Source organism: Muntiacus reevesi, chromosome 7, assembly GCF_963930625.1.
Source record: "Muntiacus reevesi chromosome 7, mMunRee1.1, whole genome shotgun sequence".
NCBI classification, from domain to species: domain Eukaryota; kingdom Metazoa; phylum Chordata; class Mammalia; order Artiodactyla; family Cervidae; genus Muntiacus; species Muntiacus reevesi.
The window spans coordinates 49,484,279-49,507,238 of NC_089255.1; the positions used below are offsets into that span (position 1 = coordinate 49,484,279).

The following is a 22,960-nucleotide window of genomic DNA, read 5'->3' on the forward strand; positions in this document are numbered from 1 at the left end:
CCATCAACTGATAGACATCACATTTGGCTCTTATGAATAACAAATTATGTGTCTATCAGTGTTCACATACACATTTTTATGTAGGCATATGTTTTTATTTCTCTTGGGTACATACATAAAAATGGAATTGCCAGGTCAAATGGTAATTATGTTTAACCTTTTTGATGAACTGCTAGATGTTTTACAAAGCAGCTATACCATTTTACATCCTCACCAACAGGATGGTTGTTTTGTTTGAGGGTTCCAGTTTATGTGCATCCTTGCCAATATTTGTTATTATCCGACTTTTTGGTTCTAGCCATCCTGGTGCTTATGAAGTAGTTTCTCACTGTGGTTTTGATTTGTACTTCCCTAATGGAAAATAATGTTGAGTATCTTTCTATGTGCTTACTAGCTGTTAGAGAAATGTCTGTCCAGTCCTTTGATGACTTTTAAATTACTTGTCTTTTTAGTATTAAGTTATAACAGTTATTTTTAGCATCATTTATTGTGAATAAATCATTTTAAAGCATCATTTATTTTAAGTAAAATTGAGTATTTTGCCTGTTCAGACTGATACATCAGTTCAGAAATTCATGGTAATTGTGACATGGGGAGGGACTGACATTTAACTGACTGAGCAAATTAATAGTGTGGAGACAATTTCACGAAAATATTTAATAACCTTAAGGTATTTAACCTCAAGTTTTTTGTCCAAACATAAACTGATTTTTATATTTCTATTAAAGTACATTTGGCAGGATCTGTGCTAAATTTTTCTTACTTTGTGTTGTCTTTAAAAAGGATAAAATTTAGTGTTCTTAAAATACTACATGATTCTAACTTCTCTAGTGACTCTAAATTAGTGGAGTTTCACTGATGTTCTACATTTATTTAATTTCCTTTAGAAAGAAGGAAGCCATATTTACTGTTTTAATCAGAAAATAATTATGTCTTCCTGGCATATGATACAGGAGCAAGATATAAGAACATTTTTTTAAATTCAGATTTTATGTAACAAAGAGGTTTAGGAAGGAGAAGAACTTAATTGCCATCTTTGAAATCCAGTGTTTCTGATAGAGTAGCTTTCCCTCTGAGGATGTTGTTTCTTCTGCCGAGGGATAGGGATGGCTGATCTACTGCTTATCAATGTGGGTCACCACCTGTGGAAGGTCATTGATGTGGAAGGTCAGGAGGGGCTTGGCCAAAGGGTGGATCATTCCATACAGTAAAACTTCGTTGATTTTCGTCCCCACACATTCAAGATCGCTGATGATTTTGGAGGCTGATTAAACTAGGAATAAAATTCACCATCAGGGCTCTCTGAATTAAAAGGCCCACTACACCTCTAGCGTAAGCACGGCAATATGAAAAGAAGTCTTTAGGAAGGTTAGAAAACAAATTTGGAGTGCTCTTGCATCACTGTAGCAGCATCCATTTGCTGACAGACAACTGGGATGTTAATTATGAAAGGCTTTGCTCTTCTTTAAACAGATGGCCGGCACTAGCTTAGGACAGGATTTCTCAGCCTCAGCTATTGACATTTTGGTTTGGATGAGTCCTTGTGTGAGGCTGTCTTGGACATTGTAGGATGTTTAGCAACCTTCTTGGCTTCTACCTACTAGATGCCAATAGTACCAATCCCACCCTTATTTTCCCCCAGTTGTGACACGCAAAACTGTATCTGGACATTGCCCCATGTGGCCTGGTAAGACAAAGTCAGTTGAGAGCCCCGTGGCTTAGATTATCATTAAGGTTTTTCACAGAACTGCATTTCTTTGAAAATACCCTTTTTTAATTAAGAGGGAAGAAAGTTAAATACAGAAAATAGTGAACAAGAAGTATTTCCTCCGACTTGCCTTAATTTCAAAAGGCTTGCCCTCAACAATTCCAAAATGTTTCTAGTTTTATTCTCCTTCAATATTTTTTCTATACTTAAAAACTTTTTCTTTTTTATTTAAAGTTCTTTTTTAAGATGAATTCATTTTTTGGCTGCCCTAGGTCTTTGTTGCTTTGCACAGGCTTTCTCTAGTTACAGAGAGTGGGGGCCACTCTTCATTGTGGTGCACGGGCTTCTCATAGCAGTTGTGTTTTTGCAGAACACAGAAGAACCCAGGTGTGCAGGCCTTGGTAGTTGTAACACACGGGCTCAGTAGTTGTGATTCACCAATTCTAGGGCACAGGCTCAGTAGTTGTGTTACATGGTCATAGTTGCTCCGCAGCGTGTGGGATCTTCCCGGAACAGGGATTGAACCCGTGTCCCCTGCATTGGCAGGCAGGTTCTTTACCACTGAGCCACCAGGGAAGCTCCTGTACTTAAAAACTCTTTATTCGATATTTTCAGATTCTCTCTAATTGGCATTGCTATTGAAAATGGATCAGATTTTTTTTTTTTAATTTTACCTTAATTTTTTTTTTCTTTTGAGAAACTGATTCCTTCCTTCCATGTTATTTTAAAACAAACTGACAGACCTGACTTCCGTAAGCAGTCACTCTGTGAACTCCGCCACTCTGTGGGGAGCAGGAAGTCCACACTCTTGGCCAAAGTGTCTGGGGTGCCCTGAGCAGGCTGCATTATTTGTTTGCAGCAGCTCCTTAAATGAGCTGTGAAATTATCTAGTTCTAATATCCGGACCTCTCTCAAGTACCAGGCTAGCTGTGTGGCTGCATGACTGGTACTTTCCAGAGTCAGCATTTAGTGCATATCTGTCATGCCCTTCGTGTCGAGGGCCTTTTTCAGAAATGATTTTATCCTTAGATGCCTTCCTGCTTAGCTCTCCTGCTGTGGGCCTTTCCTTTTAGAAGAGACAGACGGGCCTCCCTGTCTTACACAAAGCAGACTCTTTTGATGTTGTCATATTTTTGTTTTGATTTGAAAGTACTGGGAGGATAATACAAAGTTCAGAAAGAAAATTTGTTTTTCAATATAAAGTATGTGTTTAGCCTCCTACTCAAAAATGGCTACAAGGCCATATATCTGTCAGTGGGCAAGGAATATTTTTCCAGAGACAGTGCTGTTTTCCGTAAGGTGTATGAGTCTGGGATTGTAACAGGATTTGTCCAGAGTCTGTCAGTGACTTTCTCATCCTGTGATCCACTGTGAGTAATTGAATCAGTTTATACTTTTATTATCTCAAGCACGGAGTGTCACGAGTGTCCTGATGGCTCCCAGGACTTTTTAGTGTCCTTGGGGATCAGACACATCCTTAAATCCAAGTGCCAGAAGCTGGAGGTCACAAGTTTGGGCTGGCTTTCCTCTGAGGAGGAACCATTGGATTGGTCATCTGGGCAATTACAAGAAGCCTTGTAGGACTTTCCTGGTGGTGCAGTGGTTAAGAATCCACCTGCCAGTGCAGGGGGCACAAGTTCGATCCCTGGTTTAGGAAGATCCCACATGCCTCAGAGCAGCCAAGCTTGTGGGCCACAGCTACTGAGCCCGTGCTTTAGAGCCCCTCGTCACAACTGCACAAGCCCGTTCACCCTAGAGCCCGTGTTCCCCAACTAGAGAAGCCACCGCAATGAGAAGCTGCGCACCATACCTAGAGAGTAGCCCCTACTTGCTGCAACCAGAGAAAGCTTGTGAGCAGCAACAAAGACCTAGCACAACCAAAAATACATTAAAAAAATTTTTTTAAAGGAGCCTTGCAGACTAGGGGCAAGGAAGGGAATTCTAGGCAGTGACAACAGCCAGTGCAAAGGCCTTGGGATAAAATATTGGTCTTAAACGGAAAACACTTGATGAAAGGAGTGTAAGTCATTATGCTTATCTCTGCAATTTTTTTTTTTCATCTCTGCAAAATTATCATAAGCACCTATTAGGCAGCATCCCATTGCCTATGAACCCATTCTCACCAGTATGTCCTGGAGAAACAGGAGTGAACTGGGTGTACTTACATAGTGAGAGAATATTGTACTAGAATTATGCTCTGGTCTCTCCAGTGAAGTACAAAAGAAAGTGAGAATGCTGCCAGTCTTCCTAAAAGCAAAGGGAACCACCACAAGTGGTCTATGGTCAAAGGGACAGGCAATTCCCATGTCTTACCCAGACCCAAACTCTTATAGGTCTTGTCAGGAAACAGAAGAAAAAGTCTCTGGAAACCAAGTTCCTTTCTATTAAAAAAAGAAAGAGAGAAATACAGTATTATTTTAATAGGGGATTGATGTGAATTACAAAGAGATACCTATTTGTAGTTGCACAATAAAAATACTTTGGTTTATTGTTTTGATTGGATTAAATCAAGCCAAGCAAAATCGCACTCTTAGAAGAAACATGTCACCTTGATCTGTTCTTTCCTTTTGCATCCATGCCCTGCATGAACTTTCTCCCTCCTCCCTTTAGATTACAGATATATTACTACTTCTTCACCAGTGAGATCCCCCAGTAGCATCTCTGCTGTCATTTCTGTGAGGCTTAATTGGTATAGCCGCCTTTATTATGCCACATATGAAATGTACTCATGCTAATATGTGGCTTCAGATAGACATTTTCATTTTTAAGCTTTTTATCTCTAATTAGTGAATAGGAGGATTTGCTTCTCGAGGAAATTAATATTATCAGGCAGAATGTGGATATTTAGGAGGAGCAGAGAGAGTCCCTAGAATCACCTTAGTCCCAACCAGCTGGCTCTAAGTGTGTGATGTGCCTGCTTGTGTCCTCTTAGAGAGCCCTGGATCCTGAAGGCAGAGCCTCTCTGCTTGTCAAGGTTCCCTTCTCCCTTTGATGCCATTAGTGAGCCTACTCCTCGTAGCAGCTTCTGAGAACAGAGGAGGATGGGGGCTTCTTTAGAGGCCTGGGGCCCATTCATTGCTTGTCTTCTAGATGTGCCTGCACATAGAACACCCCCTCCAATTTCTCACCCATACTATCCTCTAATTTCCCCTCCGTCCCTCCTTCCTTCTCTCCCTTCCTTCTACCTCAAGTCTTTGGTACCTTTTGTATCTGACATTCTATAATAGGCTTCTCTCTCCTCTATGAGGTTAGCCTCTTAATAATTGGGCTTCCCTCATAGCTCAGTGGGTAAAGAATCCGCCTGCAATGCAGGAGACCTTAGTTTGATTCCTGGGTCGGGAAGATCCGCTGGAGAACGGAAAGGCTACCCACTCCAGTATTCTTGCCTGGAGAATTCCATGGACTGTATGGGGACCATGGGGTGGCAAAGAGTCAGACATGACTGAGCGACTTTCACTTTCACTTACATAATTATGATGTTTCTAACATAGACAAATGTAGTAGACTGTATCATCTGTAAAGGAAAGGTTTACACATATACCAATCCATGTCTTGTATGTACTGCCGTGATGAAAGAAACAGTCTGGGGTTCAAATCTCAGCTCTGACATCTGCTAGCTGAGTAGCCTTAGGTAGTTCTCTATTTTCCTCTCTTTCCTGTTTTGCAAAATGGGAAGACCAGCTGACAGAGGTTGCTATAGAAATAAAGAAATCTACTGCACCAATACGGGGAAGGCAATGGCAGCCCACTCCAGTACTCTTGCCTGGAAAATCCCATGGACAGAGGAGCCTGGTAGGCTGCAGTCCATGGGTCTCGAAGAGTCAGACAGGACTAAGCGACTTCACTTTCACTTTTCACTTTCATGTATTGGAGAAGGAAATGGCAACCCACTCCCGTGTTCTTGCCTGGGGAATCCCAGGGACGGGGGAGCCTGGTGGGCTGCCGTCTATGGGGTCACACAGAGTCAGACACGACTGAAGTGACTCAGCAGCAGCAGCAACTGCACCAAGAACAGCACCTGATGCAGAGAGCACGTTTTAGTTACAACAGGTGACTCTTTCCTGCCGTGTTCCTGGCATTGTATCAGGTGCCAGATGTGCAGGGTGAGCCCCACAGATATGACACCCCTCATGGAGCTCCTATCCCCATGGGGGTGACATAAATTACCTGAATAGGTACAGACATGACTATTGTTACAAACTGATATATACTCTGAAGGCAAAATATTTTCTATGAGAGAAAATAGCAAAGGGGACAGTTTTTGCATGGGTCATCCAAAAAGGTTTCTATGGAAGCGTCGTTGAAGGGGAGAACCCTCCCCGCTACACCCCCAACCCCTGGGTAGGAGCCAGCCCCCTGAGGGGTTTGGAGACCAGCACATCTGGCAGAGCGAATAGCGTGGGCGAAGGCTCTGAAGCGGGAAAGTGTGCAGGAAGGGAAGGCCATCCTCCCAGGAGCGGAGTGAGCCAGAGGAGAGCAGAGATGAGACTGGAGAGTAGCTGAGGACCGGTCACCAGGGCCTCTTGACTCAAGATGCAGAGAACTCCGCGGATGAAAGCTGATCCATCGTAATCGTAACAGCTGCTTATGGGGAGCTTCATAAAACTCTTCACGTTGACTGTTAAGTGCTCCCAAGAAATCAGGGGAAATCAGTGTTGAGAAAAGACCATTTGATTTTGCCAGAAGAGTGTCGTTGGTGACCTTCAGCGATGCTATTTTTAGACAGTGGTAGAAAGGAAAAGCAGACTTTCTTCAGGGCGTTAGCATGGAAACGGTTGGAGAAGGAAAGAGTAGGTGGCGGCTCTGAAATGGGCATACCAGACCCAGTGGGTTTTTGCAGTTGTCAAGGTCTATGCCTGAGTCTTGGGAGGGAGGTGAGGGGATGGCTAGGACTTCAGCAGCACTAGGTGCCTTTGGGGGGCGTCCAGGCCAAGCCTTATTCTTCTCTCCCTTGTTTTCCTCACAGGTATGCCATCCTGACGAAAGCCACCTGGCCCTCATGGAAGGGGGATGAGAAACAAGGCGTCCTGCACTTGCTGCAGTCTGTCAACATGGACAGTGACCAGTTCCAGCTAGGGAAGAGCAAGGTGTTCATCAAAGCCCCCGAATCTGTGAGTTTTCTCTGGGCCACGCCTCTCCCTGTGGCCCCCTCTCAGCCCCCTCCCCACCATGTGCCTGGTTTCTTTACTTCATCCCGTGGTCCTTGTCTTAAATGTCAGTTCCTCAAAGAAGGCTTTCCGCTGCTCCGAGTCTGTGTGTGGTTCATGCCCCACACCCTAGCACCTTCAGAGTCCTCAGCTTGGATACACAGCTATCATCACAAGAGCTTTTCTTTTCATACTTATTATCTCTCTCCCATTCTAGATGGTCAATGCCTTGAGGTCAGGGTCTGTTTTGTGTGCCTTTGTGTACGCAGAGCTTCACGAGGGAAGTGGCTCAGAAGAGGTGCCCAATAATTATTTTTAGTGTGCAGTAGTGTCTCAGCTAATAGGTACTTCTTTGCCCAGAAAGGAGGCTTGGGTTAACCTACATCCTCACCTAGGTGATACCCAACAAGTCATGTCACATAAAGGTGGAGCAGAGCCTGGGAGTGAGAATTCCCAGGACTATACCTTGAAGACCATGAGGAAACCCAGAAAGGACTTTGAGGAGACCAATAGATAGAAGGAGAAATCTCCAATCTTAAAGGATACAGATATTTACCAGTAAGGAACTCAAAACACATAGGTTTTACAATTTACAAACTTATCAGACCTCCACAGATTAATTTAGTGGAACCTCTCAATCTTTCCTGTGGAGCATGTGGTCACCCTGAGCTGAATGATTGTTCACAGGAAGTTCTCAGTTTGAGCAGGAACCCAACACAGCCCCTCAGTCCTTCTGCCCCATAGCTCTGGGGGTGTGGAATGAAGATAATTCCAGATTAAAAACGAAGACAATTTTTAAGCTGGAGAAACTACTGGAACTAACCGGGGGTGGGTATCACCATTTCTTGAGGTTCCTGTAATAATCACAAGACTATTTTCAAGAGTCTATCCCTGGAGGTTCAGTCCTTAGGGCTCTTTGCTTCCACTGCAGTGGGGCACAGTTCCGATCCCTGGTTGGGGAACTAAGATTCTGCAACCATGTGGTGTAGCCAAAAAAAAAAAAAAAAGAGTTGGTGGTGAATTTGGCAAAAGTAGTCACCATATCACCAAGAGAACCTGCAGTGTTGGTCATAATGGAAACCCTTGACTCTAGGCAAATTCTGGTCCTGCCATGCGTTTTCTCCACTAGAAGGGGCCCCATCACTGCTGTTCTGCCTGCCTCCCAGGATCAGCCTGAGACCAGAAATGCTAATGGTCGTAACTGAATGACTTTAAAGGCTGTTAAATAAGTAAGTGGCACACATCGATAGAACCCGTATGAAAAGTTTGTGGTAGCATTTTCCACTTTGAGTTATTTGGAGCTTCACAGCAATTTCATTTCCAAATATAAAATGAAAATGTTGTGTCATACACCATTAAGCAACCCACAGAACAGTTCCTGTTCTTTCTAAAACAGGATGGAGTGATTTATCGGTACAATGGAGAACTCTTCTGTTTTATACCCGCTCCTCTGTTTTTACTTTTTCGACTTGCTGAATTTTCACAGAAACAGCCTCAATGTTTTTCATGCTTTTTTTTTTCCTGATTCAGTTGAGCTTTGCGATTTTACTTTCAAATCAAGATTTATTTTTGGTTTTTCTTTTCCGTGTTTTCCTCCCAGTTGCTTTTTTACCTTCACTTGACTCTTCCTCTCCCCCATTTTTTCACACACACACCCATCATTACTACTCTCTCCCCTCCCCGCATTACTCATCCATCCATATCTAGCCCTGACATTGCAAACACTTTTTTTATTTTTTAGGGACTTCCCTGGCAGTCCATTGGTTAAGACCCCACACTTCCACTGTGGGGGGCATGGGTTCCATCCCTGGTTGGGGAACTAAGATCCTACATGCCACAAAAAAGTCATGGCCCAAAAAAAAGGTTTTTAAAAATCTACCCTGTGATTTTGCTTTAACATTTATACTAAATGTGCTGAATTTACAAAATAACCCATTTACTTTAAGAACCCACATTAGACAAGCATCAGAGAGTTTGGTTTGGTTTTGTTACATGTGTCCATGCTTTTTGCTTTTCTCTCTTCTTCTCCCTCTGTCTCTCTTTCTTGTTGAACCTCCCTGATTTCTAACCTCTATGGCTTTTGGAAAGAACCTAAAAACCAGCTCATCTTTGAACTAGTCTATAGGAAGTTGGGAATTGGTTGATTCTTCATCCTTTCTGAGTCACAAGTATATTTTCTATGACGCTTTCAAAATAGTTCTGGGAAAGAAGAAGAAAATAAGCCTTACTCAGAAACCCAACACAGAAGATAAGAAAACACCAATGGATAATCTTCCAGGCAACTGCTGGGCTCAGATTTTTAAACATTCTGTCCAGCTGTTGAAAAAATTTTTTGTTCTTGAAATATGCACCTTTATTTATTGTTTATGGCACTGATGGCTGCGGAATGAAGTGCCCCTCTCTTGATATGTTGAGTTTGAGGTGGAGCTGTGAGAAAAAGAAGTTGAATGTCAGGAGGAGAGATCACTGGCTCCAGGGTACAAACCCAGATAAACCGAGACAACAAATCAAGCCCAGCTGTCTTCAAACCAAATTTGCTTGTTTAGTTCTGGAATGTTTTTACAATGACATCCATCATCATTACTTTGGGTTTTTATTGGTCTTTTTTTTATTCCTAGAGAGTCATGTAAACTACTTCCTAGGTGAATAAGAGTTTCCCACCATTTTATGAGTTGATTAGATGCAGATTCTATGTCCAAGTGAGGAGGAGCCTGGCAGAACCTGAAAGACCTCAGTTCACTTTCCAGCTCCACCCAATCTTAGTACTGATGTTCTCCTCTGTTAGTTGGAGATAATGCAAATAAATGGTACATGTAGTTGTTGAGTGGTTGAATGAAGTAACATGTGTAAAGCATCTAGAATGATTCCTGATCCATTGAGGGTACTCAGTTTATTACAGCTGTTTGCTGTCGTCTTCATTACTCTAGAGCTTTGGTGAGTGGTGTACAACAGTATTCATCATTAAGATGACTTGAGTGTCAGCCCCTTTTGGTGAATCCAAGTCCTTATTAACACATCATATGTCCAGCTCCAATCACTGGTTATTATCCTCCGCCCAATGGCTCCCTATAGATTTGTGTGAGGCAAGAAGTCTGTACTTTCATGAAACCAAAAGTTGGGCAGCCCTCTTTCCACAGCAGCACATGCTTTCTGCAAAAGCTGGAAAATTCTAGTAAGAGGCTATATCCAACACTAAAGCTGCCTCCATGAGCTCATTTGATCTAGCCACTTAATATCCTCTTTGGATCAAGGTGGGAAATAAATGGGTGTGTGTTGAATCACTCATTTGATTCTTAGAGAGGTTAGGAACAAGGTTTGGCAGACACCATCATTAAGGTCCAACTGAATATACTCAGATCCAACTATTTTCCACTATTTTTTAATAAAAGAATATGTATAAGGACTTCTGTGGTGGTACAGTGGATGAGAATCCATTGCCAGTGCAGGGGATGTGGGTTTGATCCCTGGTCCAGGAAGATTCCACATGCTGTGGAGCAACTAAGCCCATGTGCCACATCCACTGACCCAGTGTGCCTGGAGCCCATGCTCCACAACAAGAGAAGCACGTGCAGCACCAGAGTAGCCCCACTCAACACAGCTAGAGACAGCCTGCATGCAGTGACGAAGACCCAGTGCAACCAAAAATGAACTCGTTTTTAAACAAACTTTTAAAGTATGTGTAAATATCTTGTCTCTGTATATTTATATATAAAAGTTATAGTGACCATAAGCAACACATTTTTTTCACCTTTGTTTGTGAGTCTGAGAAGCTGCTTCCCATTGTGTCCTTGACTAAACTGAGTGTCCTTGGAATATCCAAGAAAGTAATGTTCAGATGCTGTGAACTGACTCACACTTGTCTTCTCCCTATTCACAGCTCTTTCTTCTAGAAGAAATGAGGGAACGAAAGTACGATGGGTATGCTCGAGTGATCCAGAAATCATGGAGGAAATTCGTGGCCCGGAAGAAATATGTCCAAATGAGAGAAGAGGGTATTATAGTCATTTTATTGCTTTCATTTACCAAATCTCAAGAATATTTTTGAGCTTAGATGAAGTTACAGGTTTATCGTACTTTGCACATACTGTTCGTTGCAGTCTTGCATTCATTTAGAGTCTCTGTGTCTTTGCACACGGAGCATTTTCCTCTTTGTAGGGGACTGACCCTTCTCCCTTCTCTACCCTTTTGGGAACTGCAGCCTCCAACCTTCTGTTGAACAAGAAGGAGAGACGGAGAAACAGTATTAACAGGAACTTCATCGGGGACTACATTGGAATGGAGGAGCACCCAGAACTCCAGCAATTTGTGGGCAAGAGGGAGAAGATCGATTTTGCAGACACAGTGACCAAGTATGACAGGAGGTTCAAGGTACGCACTGACTGCCCATCCCTGCGAGTCACCAAACGGGTTCCTTAGTTCTAAAAATAACTCATCATTTTGCTTTTGGGATTACCAAAACAGAACATGTCCATTGTAGATAAATGTGGAAAATGCAGATAAGCCAAGAGAAAAATAGCCACCTATACCCAGAAACAATCACTGTTAACATTTTGTGGGCATCCTTTAGAATGTTTTTATGCAGACATACATTTGTATATTTGGTTTTACAAAACTGAAATCTACCTTACATGCTGGTTTGTGTTCTGCGTTGGTTTCTTCCTAAAATACACCAGGGAGAACTTTCTGTATTAATAGATATGTCAGTATAAATTGTTTTGTTTAGCTGCATAGTATCCCATTCAACAGTTGCTTCACTATTATTTTGAGCCAGTTTCTTATTAATCTCTTCCCATGATATTTTTTTTTTTACCGTCATAAATAAAAGGATACTCAAGAGCATTCTTTCACATGGCTTTGTGCATTTGTCTACTTATGCTTTTAGAGTAAATTTTTAGGAATAGACTCATTGGATCAAAAGATTGAATGAGTGAAGTGTTCTTATCCATTTTCCCTGGGCAAATGACTACGCGGGGCTTTGACAGAGCCACTGAGGGACAGCTGGTTTTTTTTTTAACCTCTTTCTTTAGTCATTGTCTTTTTCCTTTTGCCTAATAAAATTTTGACCCTAATAGTGAAATCTGAATCCATAATAGATTATGGGCCATTAAGAGCTTTTTATGTGAGTTATTTCTCATTTGGTTTTTGGTCGGGGAAAAAAATAAAGAACAAACGATATTAATTTCACGAGAAGGATAATGCTGTTTTGCCAAAACCAAATCACTCCTTACAAACTGAACATGGTGCCAGCTGCTCTGGTGGCGGGTTTGAATGCAAACATGAATGTTAAGTCTCAGTATTGTTTGGATATAACACAGTACATTTATATTAGATTTTTAAGAATTACCATTGAAATGAAAATGTATCATTTTTAAAATGTAAAAATGTAATGGACTCACAAAAAATTACATATGCAGAGTCCCTTGAGGGATCCCTGTATGAGAAACATCCTGGAGCAGATCACTGGTAGGGCCATCCTGTGTGCTGGTTTGCCCTCATCCCTTAAGTGGATCCATATGAGTCTACCATTTTTTATAAGATAAAGAGAGTCAAGTAGCATCAGTTTTGTATATGTCAACCTAACCATCATAAGCAACATGTTCACCATCCGATCGTAGTGGAAGTTCACTGCCTAAAGCAGCTTCCTTTCACTTGCTCACCAATGCCCTGTGTGTAGACTGCTGCCCCTCTGACACTTTTCTAAAACTCCTGTCCTAAAAAATAGAATAAAAATCCTGTCCTTACAGAGCGTAAAGCGAGACTTGCTTCTGACTCCAAAATGCTTATACTTGATTGGACGAGAAAAGGTCAAACAGGGTCCAGACAAAGGCCTGGTGAAGGAAGTGCTAAAGCGGAGGATCGAGATGGAGAGGATCTTGTCTGTGTCCCTCAGGTGAGTGGCCAAGGGTGGGGGCAGGAGAGCCCCACCTCTGCACGACACTGCCATCTGCTATTCCAAACACAGCCTGGAGGGAGGCCCCGTCGGGCTCCCCAGTTGTAAAAGTGACGATGAAGAGAACCCATTTTTCTCTTCTTCCTTAAGAAGAGCTGATCTTCTTGAGTCTCGGGGAGTACTGCAATCACAAGAAAAAGTTACCTTCTGATCTGCTCCTCTAGTCAAGGGATACTCAGATCCTTTGCTCCTATAAAATCTGAGGGGGAAAAATGTAGTCTGTGAAACAAACAGGGTATAATTGTTGTTATTGAAGTGGGGGATCATCATTCTTGAGTCCTGCCCCCAAACCCACCTTGCCCCTGATGAAGACCTAACCCATTTCACCAGGAAAACCCTGAGCAGAGGTGGCCACTAGGTCATCAATGCTGCTTTTTAGTTTGCTGTGATCTTGGATTGTCCTAGATAGGAAGTATCTTTGGACTCCTTGAGGCCCCTCTGCCTGTTCATTTCCCCGGGGGTGAGGGGGAATACAAATTGGTCTCCATAATCTGTAACCCTGGAGTCATTGCCAAATGCTCCCTTCAACTCCAGCTTCACAGGTAGGCACCCTTGCTCTTCTCGTCAGCACTCAGGTTTATGAAATGAGTGCAATTGTACGATAATTTGAACATTCTTTGGCATTGCCTTTCTTTGGAATTGGAACGAAGGACCTTTTCCAGTCCTGTGACCACAGGACCTTTTGCAGTCCCGTGGCCACTGCCGAGATTTCCAAATTTGCTGGCATAACGAGTGCAGCACTTTGACAGCATCATCTTTTAAGATTTGAAATAGCTCAGCTGGAATTCCATCACTTTCACTAGCTTTGTTTGTAGTAATCTTCTTAAGGCCCACTTGACTTTACACTCCAGGATGTCCATACCATCATGGTTATCTGGGTCATTAAGAGCTTTTTTGTAGAGTTCTTCTGTGTATTCTTGCCACCTTTTCTTGATCTCTTCTGCTTCTATTAGGTCCATACCATTTCTTTCCTTTATTGCAAAAAGTCTGACTGGTTGTCTGTGGAGGCCTTACAAATAGCTGAGAAAAGAACAGAAACAAAAGGCAAAGAACAAAGGGAAAGATACACCCAACTGAATGCAGAGTTTCAGAGAACAGCAAAGAGAGATAAGAAAGCCTTCTTAAGGGAACAATGCAAAGAAATGGCGGAAAACAATAGAATGGGAAAGACTAGAGGTCTCTAAGAAAATTGGAGATACCAAGGGAACATTTCACGCAAAGATGGGCACAATAAAGGACAAAATGGCAAGGACCTGCATATGCTGAGACTTCCCCAAATCCTCCCAGCTAATATCTCCTAGACTAAGTTCCCTGTGATGAGAGGAAATCATCAGGCCACAGAAGGCAGAGAAAAGAGGAAGAAAGGCCCCTTTGAGGCTTCCTCCTTGAGTCATGTTCTGGGGCCCTTCTGAGGATGCCTCAGCTTCTGCCAGGGCAAGTGTCGGGCTGCCATTGTATTAAAATATTAGAGATGTTCTGGTTACCTGTGGATGCATCTTAGAGTTAGGACTCCTCTCCACTCTTATTCCACACACAAGACAAAATCGCTGCTCTTAGACAAAAAGCAGGGTTTTTGTGCACACAGGAAACTGATTTACCAGGCTGGAAAACCCTGGCTCTGGTGCAATCATCCAAAGCAGATTTTAAGTTGTGTCTGTTCTTGCCTATGTCACTGTGGTTTCTGATTTTGTCTGTTCCCAATTTTCCTGATAAAGAGCCAGGCAGGGCAGTGACGTTAAGTGTTTAAAACATTTCAGTTCAAGATGTGGTAGAACTGGTAAGCAGATGTGTTCATCAGCAGCTCTTTGCAGCGCGCCTCAGGTGGCTCTCAGTGCCATGGATTTCACAGACTAGAAACTGTCCAGTTTCCCAAAGGTCTTTCTGATCATTCAGCTCGCTGACCAGGCCATGACCTGCCAACCACACTCTCCTGGTTACTGGGCCCTGAGACTGCCCTTGCTGGTCCAAGGAATCCAAGTGGAAGCTTCTTTTTTTACCTTGCATGGGAACAAGCTATACCCGGGCTAAGTTAAGTGAGCTAAAACGTGCTGGGCACACTTGACAGTTGAAAGCCCAGGAGTCACAGCTCTGGGGCACAACTGCTCACTACTCTGAGAATGAGTGTCGTTCTTGCTGTTACTACTGCCTAGCTGTGTCTGCAGCCCTCAGAGGCCTTAAGCAGTGCTTAATCATTGTATATCTACATGTGTATCTAGCACTTTGACACTCATTGCCTTGTTGATCAAGTCTCTGAGGCTTATCAAGGTGTGGGATATTCTCACTCAAGTTTTTTTCCCCTCTGTCTTTTCCTTTTTTCACAGCCTCTGGGGATACTGTGTCTCACAGTAAGATCAGATTCTTTTTCCACTTTCTTTTTAGTATTCATGGTCTGGATGTTTGCTTCCTTGTGGCCTTTCCTTGTTGGAGAATGTAATAAAATGAGGTACTTAGCCTGAAATTTGTTCTGACTTTAGGAGGGAAAAAGAGCCCGAGTCATTTAAAGGTGTTATCTCTGTGTATTACAGTCACTGAGCCCCAGTTTGCCAGGATTAATAACCATTGCCTCATTTCTTTCAGCCATAGGGATAGGCTAGTAATCTAAACCAAGTTAGGAGTGTAATCAGATAGAGTGTGCAGAATCAAACATAGAAATAAATCGATTGTGGTACCAGGAGAACGTATCTGTGTGGGTATGTGTACATGTGCATTCTCAATATATTTCAGTGTTAGTATAGAGAAAAATTTGAACAATTGTCTTCAACTTGGGAAGAGAGTCATAATGTGTGTTTTGAAGACTTTATGGAACTTACTTCTTGACTGTTGGCTAAAATGATCACCTGATGGCTTCTAATTCAGACTATCAAAGTGTCCTACAAACCTGATCTTTCAGCCCGTCCCTAACTCTTATAACTACTGGGGAGGCCAAATTGGCTCAGAGCTGCCTATTCAAACCAACCAACCATACAAGAAAATATAGAGGACAATTTGGGGAAATGTAAAATAACTAAATATTTTACAAGTGTGTTATGAGTGTTAGTCACTCAGTTGCGTCCAACTCTTTGTGACCATGGATTGTAGCCTGCCAGGCTCCTCTGTCCATGGAATTCTGCAGGCAAGAATACTGGAGTGGGTTGTCATTCCCTTCTCCAGAGGACCTTCCCAACCCAGGGATTGAACTCAGTTCTCCTGCATTGCAGGCGACTTCTTTACTATCAGAGCCACCAGGGAACTTGGCAAATATTTTATATGAAGGATTTATCGTTTATTCCTTTAGGTGTGATAATGATATTGTGGTTATTTTTATTTAAGAAGGCTTTATCTTTTAGAGATAGACACTGAAATGTTTGATGATAAAATAATATGATTATACTCTGCTGTAAAATAACCTAGCCGGTGTGTGGAAGTGGGGGGAATGAGACTGCAGATGAATTTGACTGTCTGTGGATTGATCATTGTTGAAACCTCCTGACATGTGGTGGTTCATTCCGCTACTCTACTTTTTAATATACTTGAAATTTTCCATAATAAAAAGTGTTTCCTAATACTTTAATAGACATCATATTTTTAGAAGTCTCTACCCTTTTTAAGTATACTGAAATATATCTAGTTGAATTATAATTGAAATTTTTTTAAAACTTTTTTTAACTTACAAGGAAAAAAATAGATTAGGCCCAATAGCTCAGAGAGCTGTGATGACAACAGTCACTCACAGGGAAAGGAAAACTCCTTATCTAAATAAAAGACCAAACACTGACAGCCTACATTTCTGCCTTCGTGGAGACATGGTGAGAATATCAAGAGGTGACAACACTCCTGATATCTGATGTCTTTAGGGCATCATATTTCCAAGCCTTTGGGGGGACTGCTGATAGAAGGCCAAGTATCGTTTCTGAAGGCTCCTTCAAGAGCTGCTTCTTGTCCAAATACTGAAGTGACCTGTGTGTGTGTGCTTAGTCACTTAGTTGTATCTGACTCTGCAACCCTTTGGACTATAGCCCACCAGGCTCCTCAGTCCATGGGATTCTTCAGGCAAGAATACTGGAGTGGGTTGCCATGCCCTCTTTCAGGGGCTCTGCCCAACCCAGGGATCAAACCCGGGTCTCCTGTGTCTCCTGCATTGCAGGTGGATTCTTTATCCACTGAGCCATCAAGGAACTGACCTCATCTTGCTCTTATTTGAAAAACTCAATTTCCTGGAAGAGTGGTCAGAAGATACAATGGCCTGTATTCGTTACCTTCCTATTGTAGCTGATGAGGTTTGAAACATAAAATCTCCTATATGGAACTCTCTCTGGTGAAGCTTCTAGTAGTCCTTCTGTTTCCTGTTGCTGACCCCCCAAGGCCTAAGATCAAAAGCCTTGGGGCTGCCTGCCTGGGTCAGTAGATTTTCCTTGTACATACTAGGAAAGTCAAGATTAGAAGGAGTGGGCTTTAGACAGAGGCCCCAGCCCTCCTGGGCATGACATTCTTGCCTAAAAATGGTTTGTTGCCCAGTTGCCCTAACCCTCTGGCAATAAGAACAGCCTACTTCACTAGGGACCTTCTCCGCTGACCTGATGCTTTCCTGAAATCTTGACTTGCTATGGATTTTGAGCTCTGGGAACCTGGAAGTTTTCTGCATTTTTGAACTGTCCACCAGCCTTGTGTTCAACTCTGGATTTGCAGTGGGTGAGACATAGTCCCTGCCTCAAGGTGTTCCACCGCATTCTGGAAGGAGGAGCCATCCCTGTGTAAACATGGGGCACACAACTTACAAGTGTGGAGAGACTGGTTTCCAGAATATTCCTGGGACACAAAAGGTGGGAGTGAACCTTTCCCCCTGTGGTTGGGTGAAGCTCTTCCCAGGAGGCCTGACACAACATGTACCTGCACTTTCTCAGAGAAATTAAGTAGGCTCCCAAACTGGTGCTACTGGTATCTGTGGGTGGTAGAGTTCTGGATAAGGTTTGTTTCCTTCTGCTTTTAATTTTAACTACCTTTATAGTTCTCAGTTTACTGAAAGGAGCATTGGGAACTTCCCTGGTAGTCCAGGGTTAAAAATCTGCCTTGTAAGGCAAGCAACTCTGGTTTGATCCCTGGTCAGGGAACTAAGATCCCACATGCAAATAAGCCCGTTTGCCACAACAAGAAAAGCCCCTGCACGCTGCAACTAGAGAAAGCCTGAGTGCTGCAGCAAAGACCCAGCACAGCCAAAATAAAGAAATATAATTCTTTTTTTAAAGGAGCATCTATTTCATAAGCAGGAAACATTTCTTTTTGAGACTTTAAATAAAAGCAGGGGCCATCCTAGCTGAAATTGCCTTTTCAGCTTAAAAAAGAAAAGAAAAAACTCCTTTAAAACTTTCCCCAGGGGTTTTGTAACTAACATTTTTATGAAGAAGATCTTGGTTAAGGGAGTAAACCAAGCATTTCTAGTGTGGTCAGCAGTACAACAATAAGCCACAAAAACAGAGGAGAAAGAGCCACTCAGAAGCCAAACCAGGGACTAGTTAAGCTTCTTTCAGCATAGGCTCCTACGTCAAACATCTGTAAGGAATTGCAGCTTGAGCATATGAGGAAGACGGAGGTGAAGTCCAAAAATAAGTCTGATTTTTTAGGGGAAAAAAACCAAGGTGTAAAAGCTTTGTTTTCAGACCTAGGGACCTGGGCTGAGGCAAGGGGAATGAGCTGAAGCTCTGGCCTGGGTGAAGAGAATTTCCTGACTTTTTGACTCCAGTCACCAAAGGGAGGAGCTCTTGAATTTGATGGTTGAAGTCCTAATGTCCAAACAGTCTTTTCTCATTTCCAGACTCATGCTGATAATTGACCTTGATGTTTTGGCCTGCTGGCTTTATTGCTTCATGATCATGAAACTCCTAATAGTCTGCACACATTAAACCACTCAAGGTTTCTTGTGTTGGACTCCTTTGATAATCCAGTCGAATAATTGCTGTCCCGCCTAAAGGCCAGCCAGGCAAATGGACATGCCCAGACATGAATCCAGCAGCTGAAACAGGAGTTTCACTCCACCCCATACACCAGAGTGTATGTTCACCTCTTGTTCACCTCTTCCCCCTCTGTATAATCTCCTTCCTGACTCAGAGGTCGTCTTAGCCCTGTGTTAGGATGCTGGGACTTTATTTCATTAATTCCAAATGACTTGGGAGAGTTGTTCTGAGCAGCTTTTTACACAAGTGCCTTTTGGAGTTAGAATTGCTGACGTTGAAGTGATTAAAACAATTCCAGAATTTTCATCTACCTAGAAACAGGAAGATGATAGGAGTGTTGTGGCCACACCTTCTGAGGTATACTGTTCTCAGAAAAGATTCCAATTCCCAAGTTGCGTAAGTTTGTGAACAAGGAAGTAGAATGGAAACTATAAGCTGTCCAGTAATACCCATTCTCTCCTCTCCATGGTAATAGCTGACAGCCCAACCAAAGACTACATTTCCCAGGTTTCCTTCAGCTAGGTGTGACCATGTGACAAATGCTAGCCAGTGAGGTGGAAGCAGAAATGACTCAGATGACTTTCTGATCATACCTGTAAGGAGTAGACGCCTGGCTCCCAGGCACTGTAGAACTGTCATGTTGACCCTGATTGCTTTTTCTTATGCTCCTGAGTGACAGAGATAAAAACACTAGGTTCTTTAAAAACCACTGGTTGTGAGGGTCTTCAATCACAACAACACCTGCATCCCAACTGTTACAAGAGTGTGCAGATAGCGTGGTTGTGACATAGGGATATTTGGAAACACTGTTGAGGTAATAGTAATGACCACATGCTCCACCCAAACGGCCATTATCTGCCCCAACATGCCTGTAAAGTGTTCTGACTTCACATCCAGGGAGAGCTGTTTGGTCTACTGGTTTGCAGTAAACAGGATGTGAAGGGCCAGGCTCCTTCCCTGGTGATGGTATCTTGCTGCTAGTGTACTCCATTCCGCCCCTGAAGTTATGTATGCTGTCATACTCTGCCTTTGCAATCCAACTGTGTTGTGGTCCTACCTTATACATTTTTTCTCCTGTGGACTAAAAGCTCCTGTAGAAAGACTGAGGGGCTAAGGTTTTAGAGTGAGGAACTGTGGCTGTAGCTTAATCAGGTACAAGTCATTCGCTCCCTGCCTTGGAACAGAGAGAGAAGGTTCCTAACAAGCCCAGGATCATCCGCAAAGGCTCTCTCTACTCCAGGAAGACTTCTGGTCCCACGGACTGCCCGTCCCCAGCTTGTCATATTCCTATGACTGAACAGAGAGACCACAGGAGTTGCTATTTTGTGTGCTTAGCCAGTCAGTTGGGTCCGACTCTTTGCAACCCCATGGACTGTCAACTGCCAGACTCCTCTGTCCATGGAAATTCTCCAGGCAAGAATACTGTAGTAGGTTGCCATGCCATCCTCCAGGGAATCTTCCCAACCCAGGGATCAAATCCAGGTCTCCCGCATTGCAGGCAGATTCTTCACCGTCAGAGCCAGCAGGGAAGCCCAGTTGCTGTTTAGTTGGATCAGACTCCATGGAAGAAGGCTCCCCACTCTCAGAGGTTCTTTTTACCCCAGTCCTCTGTACTTGCCTCACTGTCTGGTCATGTCACAGTGCAATAATCCTACTGATGCCCTGGTCCTGGGTTGTGCAAGACATAGGAACAGCTCCTGTGTTACTGATAGAACCATGTCATTGGTATTTCCTGCATTTGGAGAGATTAAATTTTAATCTCTGTGGTCAGCTTACTGAAGTGAATTCACTTACTTTGTTTTTAGTACCTGGAAAAACACTTATTGTCCCTAATGAGACGTCATTCTTAGGAGGGTTGTCTTAGATCTATGACAGTGTTGCTAGGAGGTAATGGCAGGGTTGTATATAATGAAGCCTTTGGGGTGGCGGCCTCTTTCAGCTGAGCAATTGAGCAATACATCTAGCAACTAAGGAAGACAAATTCTCAAGTGTATATGTGTTCTGATTTCCACAAACTCTGGCTGGGCCTGGAGAGGAAATATCTAATCAGTCCCCTTAGCACTAAGCATATTCCCCGGAACTGGCTTAGCCCCTCAGCCTCTCTCTTCCATTCTTCCTGCAGCTCCTAACATCCACTGTGGGTATGAATTTCCCCAACAGCCCTACCCTGTCCAAACAAGGAGCTCCCACAAAGGCATGTCCTTTTCCTGACCCACCCTGAAGGCGGGGATTTTGCTTGCTGTATGTACACCTGTCTCTCATTTCTCTGCAGTTTGAGGTGTTTGTGCATCTGGCAGGCAGTATAAGCAGAGCACCGAATACCTGAAGGCTCCCGACTCGTGTCTATGAAGCGTAGGACTTTGGCTTCTCTTTTGATAATGAAGCTTACGGTTCTTCAAGTTAGGATGTATTACAGTAGCTGCAACCATATCCTAAATTCTGCTGACTTGGGACTTAGGGGGAATTGTCCCTTTTTTGCCACATTCATAACATTCTGGATTTTTATGATTTTAAGAACATAGAAGTTAAATTTGAAAATGGATTTTTTAAAATACATTAAATTGTCCTTAATTTCCTGATTTTAAAAGTCATGTGAGAGAATATTTTGATTATGCTGTTGGTGGACTATAAACCTCTTTTAAAAGTAGATCTTAGGGATTTTATTTTTGTACTTCATTGTTGTTGTGTTTTATTTTAAAGATTTTCAGTAGCAGAGAAAGATGGTGGAAATTTAGTGCTATCTTACAGGATTAAAAAAAGAGTAAAAAAAAAAATCATGGAATCCACAAAACTGCAACTTTCATTGAGTCTTTACAATCTCTTTGCAGTACTATGCAGGATGACCTTTTTATTCTTCATGAGCAAGAATATGACAGTTTGCTTGAATCTGTCTTCAAAACTGAGTTCTTGAGCCTCTTAGCAAAGCGTTACGAGGAAAAAACCCAGAAGCAACTACCTCTGAAGTTTAGCAACACGTAAGTGGGGATCTGAGGCTTTGATCTCACTGCCGGGGTCCACTTCGGAGTAGGGATGGGGTCTGACTGGCTTGGGTGGCTCTAAGGAGCTCTGGGGCCTTGGCTTCTCCTGTGGACTCATAGGGCCTGCAGAGGACAGTCAGGGTGATTGCCATGGACTTTGGAAAGGTTACTTTTGCATTTCTGTGAGATGACTTCATTGAATGGTATATTTTATCCCTTGTGCAAAGGTCACCAACGTGAGGCCAAGAAAGGCAGGTTTTTATATCTTACCAATGCAGGAATATTTTATTTCGCAGAGCAGGTAGAAGTAGTGTAAGGCTGAAGCAGAAGAAAGTGACTGGGGCTTAGGTCCCCAAGATGAGTGCATGATACAACCTGCTGGTGGGGCATTTGGAGATTGGGGGCTGTGGACGGCCAGTGTCTTATGTCTGGGCTCACCTTCATTCACGTTAATAACATCTTCTCATGTACCAGACACTGGCAGACTATTGAATTTCTAGTCTCATGTTTGCCAAGTGATTTATTTGACTTTTTGATCTTGTTCAATTTCCCCATCCATAAAACGAGGATACCCTCCACTCTTCCTACTCACAAGCAAGGGGCCAAAGTAAAGCCTTCATTCCAGGAGTTGGGGAACTTAGCATAACTCATCCTGCTGTGGTTGAAGTGAAATAGACACTAGAAGTAGAATGAAGTCATTACAGCATTTTCAAACAACAATTTGGCCATGACACCAGGGGCAGTTATTTTTGTCTGAGAATTGGTGATAAGGGAGTAACTCAAAAAAAGTAAGAATATTATAAGCCCAAGCTGCTAGAAAGAATAGGCAGCTACTGGCAATTATGATTTCTCTGTCTTACAAAATAAAAATACGAGGTTAAAAAAGCAGAATATGGAATTGCATTATGTAGGCATATGGGCAACATAGGAAATAAAAAAAAACTGGCTGGGGAGTTTTGCATTTGTGAGTAAACTTCCCTTTTATTTGGGTATTGGTTGCTAGTGTCTTTTCCTCCCTGGGATGGGGGTGAAGGTGGAGAAATAGAACTTATTTATATAGTAGCCACATTCTCAGCCTAGATGGGAGGGGAGTCTGGGGAAGAATGGATACATGTATATGTATGGCTGAGTCCCTTTGTCATCCACCTGAAACTATCACAACATTGCCAATCAGCTATACCCCAATACACACACAAAAAAAAAGTTTAAAAAATAATTAAAAAAAAAAAAAAACTTAAAAATACTACCTG

General features: G+C 42.7%; 1 protein-coding gene across 1 annotated transcript in view; it reads left to right on the forward strand.

The window, feature by feature from the left end:
- Window positions 1-22,960, forward strand: part of MYO1E (myosin IE) — a 211,836-nt gene that overhangs the window by 164,788 nt on the left and 24,088 nt on the right. Inside the window, 5 exon segments of the mRNA XM_065942033.1 lie at window positions 6,675-6,819; window positions 10,733-10,847; window positions 11,054-11,223; window positions 12,600-12,745; window positions 21,561-21,707. Coding sequence (XP_065798105.1) covers window positions 6,675-6,819; window positions 10,733-10,847; window positions 11,054-11,223; window positions 12,600-12,745; window positions 21,561-21,707 — 723 coding nt within the window.